Source organism: Echiichthys vipera (assembly GCF_963691815.1).
Source record: "Echiichthys vipera genome assembly, chromosome: 15".
In the NCBI taxonomy this organism is placed as follows: Eukaryota; Metazoa; Chordata; class Actinopteri; order Perciformes; family Trachinidae; genus Echiichthys; species Echiichthys vipera.
Window position 1 is genome coordinate 15,614,999 of NC_139840.1, and position 17,012 is coordinate 15,632,010.

The 17,012-nt window shown below is 39.5% G+C and overlaps 1 protein-coding gene across 2 annotated transcripts in view; it reads left to right on the forward strand.

Annotated features, from left to right (window-relative positions):
• Positions 1-17,012, forward strand: part of eif2b3 (eukaryotic translation initiation factor 2B, subunit 3 gamma) — a 34,644-nt gene that overhangs the window by 11,274 nt on the left and 6,358 nt on the right. For both annotated transcript variants that reach the window (XM_083928477.1, XM_083928476.1), the window contains exons 4-10: positions 3,897-4,056; positions 4,343-4,454; positions 12,494-12,583; positions 14,590-14,726; positions 14,954-15,144; positions 15,348-15,410; positions 15,639-15,787. In XM_083928477.1, the coding sequence (XP_083784603.1) occupies positions 3,897-4,056; positions 4,343-4,454; positions 12,494-12,583; positions 14,590-14,726; positions 14,954-15,144; positions 15,348-15,410; positions 15,639-15,787 (902 nt within the window). The remainder of the gene's footprint in view (positions 1-3,896; positions 4,057-4,342; positions 4,455-12,493; positions 12,584-14,589; positions 14,727-14,953; positions 15,145-15,347; positions 15,411-15,638; positions 15,788-17,012) is intronic.

Consider the following 17,012-nt stretch of genomic DNA (forward strand, 5'->3'; position numbering starts at 1 on the left):
ATATATTTATTTCGGGACTAGATTTGTTTAGCTTGTACCTCCTTTATATTGTTTTTAATTTTCCTTATTGTTTGTTTTTTAATGCACCAAAAGGAGTGGAAAAAATTAATTGTAGGCAATACAATGAAAATAAAGGCTATTCTGTTCTATTCAAGATAACAACCAACATCCTCAGTCACAGAACAGACATAATTGTGTATTGAGTATAATTGTGTAGGACTGCTTCCATTAGCTAACTAGCAGACGATGCTAATCTGCTAACCAGTTCCGACTAGAATCTAGACTATAAAATGAAAGTGATGAAGTGAATATCTTAAAATAAAATCAGGGGGTGCGTTACCATGTCTGAATGTGCGGGAGGTTAAACTCTCAATCAGTATCGTAGTTATTTAAAATCACATTTCCCACAGTTTCCTAGCTTCCTAGTTTAATCTGGCATCGTTAGCCACTAAAAGCTATCTGCCCCAAGAGTCGCGTGCATCATTATCGTTGCCAAGAATGGCGGTTGTGATTCTGTAGTTAACGTTACTGACCCAACTTTACCTCAGGCTCTGTGGGTCGTACTGATGGGCTGGGCTATGTGCGAGAGAGAATATTGATCCTTACGATGACAATTAATTACATCCCCGGGATGATTTTAATCCCTGATTCACTGTCATTTCCAATTTAGTTTTCCAAAATGTTTTGACCATATCTACGGTTTGGACTCTCTTAAAATATATGGCCAGTTTATTTATTTATTACTGATCTCTACAGTTAATGTGAGTTTATAAAAAGGGAGCAGTCTGCCATTGTTTATATGCAGTCAACGTTACTCGCCTACATTAGCCAATCCAAACAATTAGAAGAAATCAACTGAAATCTGCATAAAGCTGCAGTCTCAGATGTTGTTTTACAGTTGTATTAGTACTAGTCATTTAATTTCTTGTTCACCCCAAAAATATTTCTTAATAGAGTTTTAATTTGTGGTTGTTTTTCTTGTTTCAATTTAGTAATGGGAAATATTTATTAATATTTATTTTTATTGACAGAAAGTCACACTTAATGACACTTACAATACCCGTGTGGACATTATTTAACGAAGATACAAAGACCGTCATCAGGCTAGCTCAAAATCTCAAAGTGTGTGTGTGCTCGCGTGTGTGCTCGCGTGTGTGCGTGCATGCGTGCGTGTGAATCAGTGTGTGTGAATCAGTGTGTGTGGTCCTGACCTGTCCAGAGATCCTGGCTGTTGAAAGGCCAAAGTGTCTCTGTCTCTCCAGCTGACTCCACTCTTCTGTCGCCTGTGTGTGAGTGCCTGTGTGTGGTGCATTGTGCAGGCGCATGTTTTTGTGTGTGAGCACATACTTGTGTGCTCTGTTTCTGAACATGTGCGCGAGCTCGCCCGTGAGTGTTAGAGGGAGGAGAGAGTTGAAAGGTCTCCGAGTCTCAGTGTCAGTAGATCTCCTGCAGACACATCCAGCTTTGCCGTGGAAGCTTCCTGTCGCCAGGTCCAGACCAGGTTGTGCTGGGAGTTAGCTGTAGGTCAACTACATGACCCCTGACCCAACAGATACCAGCCCTCTTGACACACAGAACAGAACTCCACTCGGCTCTTCGGCATTCAACCACTGTGCTCATTACTTACAAAATCAAGGGAATTCTTTAATCCTTTGTGGTTTCCGCAACTCTTAATCCTCATTTTCAAGTGTTTTAAATCAACTGGCAAGTGCATGTAAAAGAGGTTGAAGTGTGCTACATGTTCTTGCTTCCAATGTCAATGTCAGCAATTAAGAATGTAGGAGACAGGAAAAAGATGTGTACTGCTGCCGTTTCTTAGGTTTCTTCATATACCGTTCATCAGGCTCAACAGTTAGGGTGATGGTTGTGTTTTATGAAATATACTACCTGTTTCAGTGATTGCAGTACATTTACCAGTATTTTGTTGATCGCATTGCCTCCCATCATCCCTTTTCTATTGAGTCTTTCCTGCATCCTACTTGTCTGTGTTCCTCTCTTTTTCTTTCTTTGTTTTTGACAGTGGTTGTTGATCTTTTGATGGTAGAATAAAGTCAGCACACATGATAATGCTCCCATGATAATACATTTAATTACCACCAAGTGATGTTTCAAGCGCCAGGCTCTTCTTCAGACTGATTGATTTTTTTTTTTGCTCAAGTTTTTCTTCCTAATTTAACGTTGCCCCCTTCCTCTCTCACTCTTTCTTCTCCTTCTACCCCTCCGTCACAGACAGAGCAAAGATGTCTCTGTCATTAAAGCGGCTGATGCTAATGGTGGGATTACTTCTTTTGCTGACAGCCTTCATCACTGGACAGGCAGATGGATACCGCACACAGACACACAAATGTGGGCACACCCACATGGAAACACACGCATGCAGACATGTAACGTCCATGGAGGCCAGTTAATAGGATTGATGTCCGTTTTGTGCTCTCTGTCGTTGGTGGCAGAGTAAGTGATATGGCTGTGGAATTCACAACCTATGTATTGATATACAGTTTAAAACCTAGATTGGTTTCCATATTATTACACAGCTGGAATAAGAGTGTTTGTGATTTGAGTTTTGCAGATCAAACCTCAAGATCCTAGTCTTCTTTTTGTCATTATATGATGTAAGAGCGGTGCTGTTTTTGTATCAGTTCATAGGAAGGTGCAAAAAGCCAGCCCACCTAGCTGACTGTTCTGGATAAATGAGGGAGGTAGAAAGTTATTTATGTGATATTGTGTCAGTTTCTGCCAGGAGAATGACAGAAAAATGAAGGCCTGGATACAAACATGTTTGGATATTGGCAAAGTTAGAGGTCGACTTGATTTAGTTTACCCACTTATTTTTGCAGAAATATGATTGTTCACATGAGCCGAAAAAGTAAACACGTCAGATATGTCATCTGTCAAGCAATAAATGGTCTTTCAAAACGATAAATGGAAAATTACAACTAGTGCAAAAGAGTTCAAATTTCAAATCCAGATATAAAACACATGTTTACACCAGAAAGGCCGGCTAATTTTTGATCTGTATAGTATCGTTTAAGCCAGGTCTCTGTTCTTGGGAATGTCATTCATCTTCATCTATATTATTGTGAACATTTATTGGGAAATCTTAGCTGAATATGTACAGTCATATACTGTATATTTGCTGCATAAGCTTCAGTGATGCCACTGATTTTCAGTCATTTCTTTTCATTCATTGCTGTGATTTTAATATCAATATAGCAATATTTATGCAGCTAAAGGATAATAAGGCAACTTGTATTTAAACATGTTTTAATAAAGCACACTTTAAAGACAAAATAACTGGATCAGCTGAGGAGAAACAGGCACATTCTTAAACCATGAAACAAAGCAGGATTTATTACTTAGTGTCATTAGAGTTTAAGTCACTTTAACATGGGCCCTAGGAAACTAAAGTAGGACAAGCTCACTGTTGACCAAGAGCAGTTATTTCTTCATTCTCCTCTCTGACTGCTCAGTGAGCCAATTTCTGTTGTGAAAATTGCAAACAACGGTCTCAGCTCTCATGACCTGAGGTGTTTATGGGGAGCATTGTCGCCACATATATTTATGTGTAGTCTACGTGCATGTTGAGATGACTGTCGTGAGTGAGCAAACCTCGCTTTATAAACATGACTCGCCCTTCAAACTATATTTCAAACATTTCTGTTTTGTTATAAGCTTTTTTGTATGTGTCTGTGCAGGGGTGACATTGGCAATGTCTCTTAAATCACAACAGGTTGAAAGATTTATTTGTTTTCAATACTAGCCAGAAACTTCTATTTGAAAATCTGAAAGATCCAGTATATTATAATCATTTTGGCATATCTCACAGTGGAATAAATGGGCTCCTTTGGATGTCAGTCTCACTTTATTCTTCTTGTCTTTCCAACCTCCCTCTTCAGACCGACATCCTGGTGGTGAGCTGTGACCTGATAACAGATGTGGCGCTTCATGAGGTGGTGGACCTCTTCAGAGCCCACAATGCAACACTGGCCATGCTAATGAGCCAAGCCCATGAATTCACAGAGACAGTCCCAGGCCAGAAGGGAAAGAAAAAGACAGGTAACAGGAAAAACTTATCACAGGAGATGACACTGTTACTGTAACTGTAGACATTACACGTGTGACATGATTCTGAAATGATGTGAGATTACTCTTAATATATTGATTTTAAATTTATTAATTTCAATTAAGCTTTTAATGCTTGTTGTTCTGTTATGCAATTGCCTACTCCCCAGATATTTAAGAAAGGAAACCGGCTTTCAACAAAGTGAAAGTGTTGCTAAGTATGTCACTTACTTTTAGCCATTGTTTTGTGTTAACATTAAATATAGTTTTTTCCCCCCAGCTGAACAGAGAGACTTTGTGGGAGTGGATCAGTCAGGGAAGAGGCTGCTGTTTATGGCCAATGAGGCAGATCTGGAGGATGGGCTGTCAATTAGGAAGTCTATCATGAGGAAGTAAGTACATTTAAAAAGCCTCTGGACCAGTCTGACCAGGTTTTGAGATCTCATCTCAAGTCCTCATCTCTGGCCTCATTTCTAATCTCTTGAAAATTTGATTTTGAGTCACAATGAGTCTTTACTCGTAATTAAAAAAAAATAAAAAGATATCTCCCTCCACCCAAATACAATGGAGATTAATTGAATTTTGTTTGTTGTGCTCACAGCATAGAAAAATCACATTTAAAGAAATAAAAAAAACAGTGGCTATGTTTCTATCACTCTGCATAATCAACAAACCTCGCTATATGCATGGTCCTACTCCTAATATTGCTTGGAAGAAAATAGTTTTGGTAATATCTTGGACTGACCCTTTAACGATTCCTGTGAGAGCTTTGACTGATGGTTAATATGTACTGTATGTCTATAGTTTTTATTTAGTTTTAGAAAGCAGATGTTTTGGTTTCTAATCAGCATCTGTGTGCTTTAGGCTGAAGGTTCTGTGGCGGGTGTGTGGGATTTTTGTTACAGGAAGAATACTCTAGGTAGGTTTTCGTTTCGGAGTCCTAAAATGCATGTATGTGTGAGAGCGGGTGTTTTGGGAGCTCGTAAATACTTCATGGAGCCAAAGCCACTGTAAATTCTGGCCAATAAGAGGGGGGCCAGAGCAGCTGCTTGCATGGTTCTCTGCACAGAGAAATTTTCAGCCACACACACACACACACACACACACACACACACACACACACACACACACACACACACACACACACACACACACACACACACACACACACACACACACACACACACACACACACACATATACACACATTCTGTATTTTTCACACACACAGAAATGCTTATATGAACACACACAGAAAGACGTAACACAACCTCAAGGTGGACATTGATGGAGGGAAAACACTGACACGCTGTCATCAGTGTTATGGAAACACGAGCCCAAAGCTAAACATTTATGGCTTACATTGAAGGACTTAGAACGTTTAAATCACCTCTGATCATTTATACACACGTCACAACCACACGAAACAGATTTAAAGAAATCTCTCCACATACTGTATTTATCCTCCAAGAAAATACCAGAATAAATTCCAATGTTCTGGATTTTTTTAACCCACCCCTTGGTAGCTTAACAAGATTTGACTGTTTTGCACATCAGTACCATCCAGTTAAAGGCCATTATAAAAACAGCCAAGCCGTGGGGATGAGAAAGCCTAGATTAAAAAAAATATATATTTGTGAGAGGCATTTCTTAACTACAGTGACCTTTGTAAGATATTGGACCAGGAGTTTGTTTGCATCTGTTAGCAATGATTGCACAAGACAGAACGGTCTGAAACTTCATCATGGCACATCATACACACACTACAGGTGCCTTCCTTTGTAATTAAAATTTTACATCTAAACGTCCCCCTGTCATGGAACATTTGTTCTTGCCAGTTTGATCCTCACAAAATATCAAATCTCCAAAGACATTTCTGTACACCGTACAGAATCTTCACAGGGTCCCCCTATCTAATGTCGACATAACATAAACATTAAAATATTATGTTTTTGCTCTCCGTTAGAAGTCTTAGGGCGCATTCACACTGTCCTTCCGTCCCGGGCCAAAACCGGTTTTCCAGCTAAAGCCTAGTTACTTTAAGCAGTGTGAGTGCACCCGTTCCGCGCATAACTGCGGACAGCGGCCCGCTTGAAAGCGGTGGGCTTTAGCAGAGCCGTTTGCACATGTACGAGCATGAGCGTGCGCACGTGTACGAGCACGAGCAGGAGCCCTACGGCGGTAGCATTATGTGCGCCTTTCGGACATAGAAAATAGAAGGACGGACCATGCGCGGACATTTAACAACAACAACAATGGCGGTGAAAAGGGTTGGATGAAAATATTCAAAAACAGTCGACAAGACGCACAAAACTCCAAGGTCTATGGAAATATTTGTAAACAAAGCGACACACACGCGATCAATGCGTGTGACGTGTTACGGCGTGATGATGTATGGACAGCAAGAAGCATTGGCCGTGGCCCAGGCAGAGTGAGTACAAACGGGGCTGGGGCGCGGGGGGAGAGGGAGGGGGGATAAGTACCCTAAAGCAGTGCGCCCTTAGATATTCTGTAGCTTCACTTCATTCTTTCATCAGCTGTATTTTGTTTCTCCTCTCCTTCTCTACGGTTTCCACATGGTTGAGGTGTGTTAGCTCAGAACATTTTGCACATGTAAGAAAGTTTGACCTGGAAATCGTTTTAACGGTGTGAAAAGACTCCTGCAGAGCTTCCCCTCGTACATTACAGCTCCACCTGTCAGAATCTCTTGGACATAGTCCAGGAGGAATGGTTGACTGTGAAAGAGTCACATCAGTATAATATACAGCCATATCTTACAAGTATTTCTGCATCATGTGCCTTTACCAACATGGCAATCTCTGGACCCGTCAGCTATTGGTCTGGTTACGATTTAGCATCCGGACCAGTATTTTAGGATGTTTCTATTCCATGATTTACGGTAGCCAGCAGATACTCCTGAAGACTTCCTCTTCCGTGCACCTGGTCCATTTAGCAGCTTGAGCTGCGAGAATGAAGTTGAGGTTGAAAGTCCACATCTTTATAAAGACATATCTGCATATGATCAAAGGTGATTGGACCGAAACCAGAGCCTGTACCTGTACCGTTGCCTATAGATTCCACATTCATATGCAGATATCTCTTTATCAATATTATAAACCTTGTGATATTTCTTTGTTTTTAAGCTCAAATCATTATAAAAACATCCAAGCAGGAAAGTAAAAAAAAGGTTGCGTCCCATTTTGACACATTTCATCATGACTGCAGTGGCCTTTGAGGTATTGGACCTAAAGTTTGTTTGCATCTGTTTGCAATAATGGCACAAGATGGAGGGGCTAAAATCAACACAAATACCACATGTGTTACTTCCAAATATTAAACAACTTCCATTCCAGTTCAACAAAAGATCAGGATTTCATTAATAAAAGATTACATGCGTAATAAGCATATTACAAACTGTTTTACAGCATAAATTATTACAGAGTATTCTATGTACGGTACCTTGTACTAAATGTAATAAATACCATCAATATATGCTACTTATGTCTGAATAGACGGGAATCTATAAATTCCATATATGCTCATATGTGAGTTATTTTGTGCGTCGGCTTTATTTGTTTTATGGATATGTGTTTATTTGCTGGCTTGTTATAGTTTTTTGAAAATAGCAGAACATCTGAATGATTTGGCAGGCTCCGACAGTGCTGGCATACGTGTCAGTCTGGCTTTAATTTTCCTACTTCTTCAGCTTTTCTTCAACCTTTTTGATATTTTATAACATGAGGCTTTAAATGATTACTCAGTAAGTTGGCAGAAAATTAATGTAACTAGTTTGAGGATTGAATAATCGGTGAAAAATGCATATACAACGTCTCAAATGTTTGCTACATTTCAGTTTTATATAATTTTAAGTTGAATATTTAGTAAATAGAATAGATACTTTTTGTCATTGTGCATTGCATGATGGAAGTCAGTTTAGCAGGGTGCAGTAGTAAGAAGTACAAAAGTGAAAATGGAGTAAATCATAAAATTCTCAAGGAAAATTGGTAATTAAGTTTCAAGTAAATAAATAATATAGTGAAAAGCAAGTACAAGTTAAATCAACACACACACACACACACACACATATATATACAGTATATTCTTTGTATGTATATATACTGTATACATATAAAAGAAAGCAACAACAGACAAGAAAGTAACCTTAAAACAACTAGCATAACAATAAAACTGCACACCAAATATTTTCTGACATTGTATAGACTAAATAAGATGTCTATGATCTCACACACCAAATGTGTTGGTCAGTCGTCAACAGTAACCGTACGACATCAGCAGGGCCATGTGCATTTTAGGCTTATAACACAGATTCAAATATGTGAGTCAGCTTAATTGGGGAAGCATCTATTCGACTAGCATGGTATTAAGGGAATCACACACATTTTATTTTGGAGGCAATAGTTGCATGCCCTGAATAAGTCGTAAGCCCTTCAGCCCCGTTGGCTCTGTAGTGGAAACCTGACTAATGAGGGTATTAACAGTCATTCTGCTGAGTCTGAGTCATCGTCCGCTGTGGGGTTTGTAACTAAATAAGACATTATTGTGTGTGTGTGTGTGTGTCTGTGTGTGTCTGTGAGAGAGAGATGTGACTCTTCGCTCCCACTGAGGACTTTAGTAGTAGTCCATCATTAATCCAGGGGTTGAGTCATCCTTGCCTGCAGAGGCACTAAATTCCTCCTCCCCTCGACACCGAGCTCTACAGCACTCACAGCAACCAGAAATCACATGTTGCTGCTGCTGGTGTTTATCCTGTTTGGGAAATGCAAGCTGTTTGTTATAAGTGGATTCTGCAAAACGTGTAAACTAATAAAGTGGTATTGCATGTGGTCAGTGTTTTGAATCAGAAGGATTAGCTACACTTCGAAAAAAATAATGGAAGAAATATGTTTTGGGTTCCATATCAGTCAGTGTGAATTCTTTTCTTGTTTTCAAAAAAAATCCCATTTCATCAGGCATTGTAATTTGGTACAGAACATTTAGTTTAGGGATGAGTATGAGGAGGAGCTGGATCTTGGGGGTTAAGGAAAAACGATATGTTAGTTTTTAACCTATGTTTTGCTAGCCTTAAATAGAAACATTTTAGAAAAAGGGACATGTTGCATTTTAAGTTGTTCCATTTCTATTGGTTTAGCCTAATTAAAAATGTGGTTTGTCTATTGTTTTGTTATTGATTTTGCTTGTAAAGACCTATATCTGCTAAAGTAATATGTCAGTGAAATAAAAGGTTATTGATTATCTAAAGGTTACACTGAATTAACATTTTGGGCTCTAATTTTCTGTCAGTGCAAGGCCATGTTTTCTTGATCTTGAATTGTGTGTTTTCATACAGCTCCGATGTAGATGTCATAGTATTTTGGGAAAAATTGTTTGTTTTTGCCACATCTGTGATATTTAAGGATTGAATGAGTAATTTAACTGGCTGAGATCATGTCAGATCTCCACACCCTCTGAAGTACTGTGCACTTTGCCCAAATCATTTCCTACACAGGGTGGTGCAGCACCTATACTTTGCAACTCCCTCATTACCTTCGTGCTTGTGACCCAGCAATTTTCTCTTTGCTAAAATGGAGTCCTTTGACATTATAGAACCAGAATGTTGTAACGTGTCCAATCAAACTATTTTCTATTTGCTTTTGGTTTTCATCTTTTTCTGCATCACAAACTCACAGTAATACTTGCAGTTGGTTATTTTGAGTTTCCTGCTGTGTTTTATAGCGGACGCGCCCCCCTCAAGTGAACGTTGCAATGTTGGGGAAAAAATACAACTTAATGAATTTTAAATGTTGGGTGAATAAAGATGAACAGCCACGTCTGTCACAATCATGCTGATGTGTGGGGAAAAAAGGAAAAAACACTAGGCTGAAATTGGTCACAATCACCATTTGGACACACATTTTTACCCCAAAGAGTTTGCGTCAAGCAGGAGTTAGTTTAAAAATCATGACCAGCTTGATTATCTATGGCTGTGCTCAGATAGGGGGCAGCGGCAGAACTAACACTTGATCACTTTGATGAAAGAAATGTTTGAAGTTTTGCACATCCCTTATACCTGTTCTTGTTCAACACGCTGCTCTACACTTTTATGGGCACTTGATCCTCTCTCTCTCTCTCTCTCTCTCTCTCTCTCTCTCTCTCTCTCTCTCTCTCTCTCTCTCTCTCTCTCTCTCTCTCTCTCCCCCCCCCCAACACTTTCTTCTGCCCACCTGCAGGTGGCAATCAGTGATGTCACATGGTGGGTGTTCCCATAAATTCCACTTTAAGCCCATGATACACACACGTAAGAACACCTGGAAATGTTGTATGAATAAATACATTTGGCAAACACCCACAGAGCGTGACTTTGTGTGCACACGTGTTTTTATGCTTTTTAATAAAATAGCTTAACACAGATGGACACACACAGTTTGATTTATGACTTTCAGCATCTGGCTGTAAATATGTGTGACCCAACAATCCTCCTGAGTCACTGTAGTTATTCTGCAAATCTGGTAAAGAGAGGGAGAGAGAGAGTTGAAAGGCGAAAGCTGGAAAACTGTAGAAATATGTTTTTGATGAAAGATAGAGGAAAGAAATGAACAAATGAGAGGAAGAGAAAGGAAAATGTGTGGCATCATCCACACTTTCAATATTTTATCCTGGATCATTGCAGATATTTTATTTGACATTTATTCATTCATTATTCCCAATTTCACATTTTCAACTTATGTTAAGTGAAGTAAAGTTTGTTCATTTCAATAGACCACATATTGTCATGCAATTGTTAATAATTTAGTTTTTGTAACCATTTTTGATATAGGCCAATTCTACTGGCACTGCTGGTCCCATTACTGGTACTACAGTTATTGATGACTAGTTACCAGTTTGGTGGCTTTGGCGAAAAGCAAAATAAATATATCAGTGCCAAGAATAAGAGGAACATTATATGAACCATATTGTTGGTCAAGTGTTTCTGTTACTCAACAGTATGTGCGGTATGTTCAGACAGGTGACAAATTAAACAAAAACCTTGAATAAAAGAGAAACTTAAGATGCTTCAATTCAGAACATTATGGGTCAAATTGTCTGAATCACACGCCATGGATTTTAGACAGTGCTCTCCATCGTCATCTAAACACTAAATGAGGGAATATCATTCAGAAGAATTCTGTTCACCTCTCCTGTTGAGTTCAACACACCTTTACAATCAATGCCAAGAAGCACCGAAGTTGTTCTGCTGGCTTGAGGTGGCCACCACCTTTCTAAGAAACGTTATGGAGATCTTTCCATTAATTCATCAGACATTGGCATTTTATTCTGTTTGAAAGGCAGAATCACAGCTTTGACTCAAACATTACCATGCTAAGATATTAGGCACAATTGTTTTTGTAACTTCCTTGTTGGCACAAATACAAAACACCCACTTGCAAAGTTGGTTCTACTGTCAGAAGGGTAATGGCGGACATTTTCAGTTTTTGCTGTAACATAACTTAGAATCTAATTTTTTTTGTTGCTGTTGATATCAGTGTGATCTAAACAGTGAACAATCACGTCTGCTATTGATTATGTCAAAGTTGTGTTATGTAGTAGTGAGACCCAGACTGCTGGCATCAATCTTCTTTACAACTTTAAAAATCTAAATCACTGCTGCATGCTTTGAAGAAGGGTTAGCAGTAATGGACAGTATATGTGATTTGTAGGAAATGGAGTAAAACGTAAGAGCACCGGTGTGATTCTTTTAGGAAAGCTGCACCACCCATTTTTTATTATGTAGTGACAGAGGAAGAGGGGGGTAGGTAGTGAGAGAGGATGAAGGGGTGAGCGTGGATTTGTTTATTGAAACCTGGAGGTTAAAATGGTTTTCTTTGGCTCTCGCTTCGTAAATGTCACATGTTCAGACCGTGTGTCCGTATGTGAATGAGTGACCCCCCCCCCCCCCCCCCCCCCCAGTCAACATAAACCTGTCTCACTGGCAGCTGTCTCATGGCAGCAGCTTTGTGGGGTGACATCTACAGTAGCTGACAGAGGACAATAGACAGATGTCACTATTCTCTTGACTTTTATGTGAGCCCGGGGCTGTGTCTGTTTTTCATCAAATGTTCCTGTCCTATGTGCAAAGCAGTGGTAAATTAAAAGGGCTTTCAGTAAATGAGAAGCAAACATGAAACATAAAACAGCAGGTGATGAAAAAAATCAAAGCAAATTGTCCTCAAAGGAGCAGCCAGGGTTGCTCTGGCTGTCATAAAATTGGATTCATGTATGCAGTGCACTTGGACTCCACAAATGCATGTTCAAAATTATGTTTTTTTTTCTTGTTTTATCGCTGTGTGAGTCTCTGCAAAGCAACATATTGGATACATTTATTAAAAGGCTTATTTGATATAATTTATCTCTTGTATCTGTGTCTGTCTCTGTCTGTCCCATCTTTTACCTGCAGACATCCCAGGATGCACATCAAAACAGGCCTCGTGGACGCTCACCTCTACTGTCTGAAAAAAGCAGTGGTGGACTTTCTCGTTGACAATAAGTGAGTTCTTTACTTATTTCTAACTATGAATATAGGCATTAACATATAATTATACAATTGGCTAACCAACTAATTGAAAATGACTAGATTATATCTGCAGTGTGCACAGTATTGGTATTAAGTACATGCATACACTTGGACATGAACCCACACAGTCAAACAGACATTCAGGTTCGCTGCTTAATCTGTAGAAAGTGTTAAACATGGTAACATGGTGTGTAAGTCTTTGAAAGGTCCTGTTAGCAGGGTATTCTAGTGAGGTGTTAATTTGTTTTACTATGTGACACTGAGGCAGGCTGTTAGGCCTTTAGCCTCTGAAGTGAAGCAGTGTCACAGGGAGCCCTTTGTGGCCACCTGGGCAATACATGCACCGTTCGACTGGTTAGAAACATCTAACATTGTTTTATCTATGATATGAGCTCATATTAAAATGTTTTGCAAAAATTCGTGTTGGAAAGGACATAATGGGATTAAGTAGGTGTGTTGTAACACATTCCCAGACCATTCTTCACAGCGCTGGTGGAGGACATTATGAGATACTGTGGAGTATGGTCTGACTACACCGGCTTATCATTCTCGGATAGGGGAAAAAACGCTGTGGCTTCTCTCGTCTTGGGCGGCCCTTAGCCCGATAGCAGAGGTATCAGAAGGGAAGGAGAAGGCTTTATCGCAGCACTGTACATCCAGAAAGAGAAACAAAACAAAATATCAAGCATGTTTGATCTGATGCATTCCAAACAAGGTTGCGAGCAAGGGAACAGGGCACTGAGCTTTACAAAACATGGTGGTGGTATTTATCACCAGCACCATGTGTGTATTCTGAACATTTTTTTGGAAATGGTCCCATTGAAAAGTGGGCGCTTGGCTAAAGGTTGGACTGTGGAAATCTCTAATTTCTCAGTATTAAATTTGAACCATTTTAAATGGAGGGTCTAGTTTTAGTTGATACATAAATAAATCCAAGGCCAAGCCAACAAACACAATTACCTCAACTACACTCCATCTCTCCACCCCTGCTGAATATTTTGGGTTAAGACAAGAGGTACACTTAAACATAGTCGTTTGCCATAGAGATGTAGATATAAATCTTATGTCATTACATTGCTAAAGCACCATCTGCAAGCGGCATATATCATTTCTCTTGTTAGATGACTCATTTCTTTCTTCAGCCCTTTTATTGGACTTTTCTTTTAACAGCTCCTCTCTTCCTTTCTCCTCCGTGCTCTTTCTGTCTCTTGCTCAAGGAGAGAGATGGACAGAGTAACTGTTGTTTTTCTCCTGTCATTCACATGGAAATTCTAATCCTCCTTTTAAAAGAAAGTAAGAGCGGGCAAGAAAAGGGGGGTTGTGGGGTGCTGGAGAGGAACACTGAGCACAGCCCAGTGCGAAGAGGAGGAAAAAGAAATGAGAGGTAGACTTGAAGAGACTTGAAGTCATCATAAGAATGGGAGGTGCTAATTGTCGTTCTGTAACAATAACTGCGTTACATCATTCACTGCATTTATTTTCATTGCTTTTTTAAAAAAAGGAGTTTATATTGCCTTAATCTACTCAATTACATTATTGATGTATAAGCCTATTTTGACATCTTGCTTGCAAGAAGTCCTTAAGGATTACATATTAACTGCTGTTAAGATAATTAAGTTACAGCTACTTATATTGTGGCCTGGATCAACTCTAATTGACGAGATGGGTGTTCATTAATTTTATACAAAGTGTGATTTAGCCCTGTAAATGATTATGCTACTGAGACCTTAGTGGACTGTGGTTTCTGGCACAACCTTTGCCTTTTCCTCTGTGTTGATACAGAAGCAGAATACAGAAAAATCATGGCTGTCTTGTTTTAGATGCACAGCACCTGAGGGACACAAGAAGTAGTTCCCTTACAAACTAATTTTTTCAGCTGTTCATTTAGTATTTCACTCACAGTTACGCTTTCTCGTTTATGTGGTGCTGAATTCATTTAATATCCTGTTGAACCTTTTAACTCTCCTCTTTTATTAAAGGTCCATCTCTTCAATCCGCGGTGAGCTGGTACCCTATTTGGTCCGCAAGCAGTTTTCCAAAACAACCATCAGTCCAAAAATCAAAGACGATGCAGAGGATCAGAACCAGAAAAAGAATGACGGCTCTACAAACCAAGGTCAGCATTTGCTATACTTTTGGATCCTATTCATGAGCCGTCATGATGGAGAATATCTGTGTTCTGCTTTCGCTCTAAATAAACACTGACATACAAGCTTGAAAAATTGACAATTAACGCCTAATCTCAAGACACGCTAAATCCCCCAAAACAGTGTGCATGTGTCATCATCATTATATTTTAACTCCATGCTTCAACTGTTCTCTTCCTGTCTCTTTATTGTCCAGAGCTCCTCATCTCATCACGAGACGAGCAGCTCCTCCAGCTGGCCCAGGAGCGCTCCTGTTGGAACGACCACCGTGGTGACATGAGCGAGGCTTACCATGGCGGAAACCTCCGCTGCTATGTTCACATTATTAACCAGGGCCTTTGCTACCGCGTCAACACTTTAGCTGCTTACATAGAAGCAAACCGACTGGTGAGTCAGACGTTAGCGTGCCCCTTTGAGAGTCTTTGTTTAATACACATTTTCAATTGTTCATGTTCTTTACGTGCGCGTGTGTGTGCGTGCACGGCGCGTGTGTGCGTGTGCGTGTGCGCGCGTGTGTGTGTGTGTGCGTGTATCATCTGTCTCTTATTTAAATCTTTTGTCTCACTCTCTACTCTCTTCTCCCGTATCAGGCTCCGAAACTGTTTGAGGAGCCAGCAGTTCACCCATCTGCTGTCATTTCTGAGAGATGTCAAGTAAGTTTAATGTAGTAGAAGTACAATTGGTCAATCCACAAGTCGGACTCATATTTGTTTGTCTTTCTGTTTTCTTACATTTAACACTTAATTAGATGTTTTACTAATCGTCCTGTATCACAGTTGTTCTCTCTCCCAGGGTCTAATTTTCACTTGATCATCATGAGAGAGGTCCGTGTATATATTTATGTCTGAGTAATGTTACTGTTTATGTGTGTTGGCCCTCAGATGGGATCAGACAGTATCATTGGAGCACTGTGCCAGGTAGCAGATAAGACTTCCATAAAAAGGTCCACCATCGGAAACTCCACCACTGTAAAAGAGAAGGTCAAAGTAACCAACTCTATCATCATGCACGGGGTTACCATCGAGGAGGGGTGAGAACACACACATCTTTATACACACACACACACAGACACACATACACACATACACACAGACCACACACACACAGGTTAATACTAGCATGTACTTCTAAGTGCTTTTTGCAAACACATTAATTAAGGCAGAAAAGTAATTTCACCCTTGAGGCATGTTTATGAATTAAGGTTTTAATCATCACATCAGATTTAGTTAGGTGTTCAGTTTGCACATGCATACAGTGTGTGACAAAGCAGTGGAGTTTAGTAAACAAAGATTTCAAAATAAGATGAGTGATCTTTTGTTGCCAGGAAAAAACTTGTCCTTGAACTATGACTACTAAATATTTCCCCTTCATCTGTTGACACTGTGTGGTTTTCACATTTACAATCATTACATTTACATTTGAAATCTTTCCTTTGCAGTGTCTTGGTGCTCCTATGTGCAAATGTGGGTGTGTGTTAGGCACATGCTTGTGGATGTGTGTGTGTGTCCGTTGATGGGAGGTGTAACAGGTTTTGTTTTCTGTGCTCTATGGGGTCAAATAGGGAGCGCTGAGTTAACAATGCATCTTTTGGTGTGCAACCAGCCAGAGACCAGTTCCAAACAAACACAAAGCTTTTGAACTGGAACACACAACATCCATATATTTCATTTAACTACTAATTTACTCGCCTATATCAGTTCCTACTGGTTATGGAATTTGTTAAACCCCATGGGGGTTTGAAAGGTGTGTTCCAGACAACACAAATCTGGGCTATTTGAGGTTAAGGTTGTAAGTGGCATTGAAATTGTCAGAAAATGTGTCAACTCCCATTTGAATCATATATTATGTTAACCCCTTAACAACGGTTGGGAGATAATTTCATATGATCGTTCATTGTCATTCAATGGTAATTGTATTGTGGAGAAATCATATATAAAGATATGATACACATACTAACTTTTTTATTAACTTTGCACTAAAGCTCTTAATAACAAGAGAAAATACTCTACACATACATTTTTCATTTGTTATTTATTGAATTCACACAGGCGAAGACGAAAGATAGGCTTTACCATTTGGTTATTTCATATAGATATATATGGGGATAGAAGATTTTGTTCATATCATCCAGTCCTACCCTTAACATACAGTTGAGTTGTTACCCTTTTTCCTATTTTCATTAGCTTTAAGGTTGGCTATATTTCCAGCAAAATATTCAAAGATGTCTTTTTATGGCTGCACCATTCCATCAAATG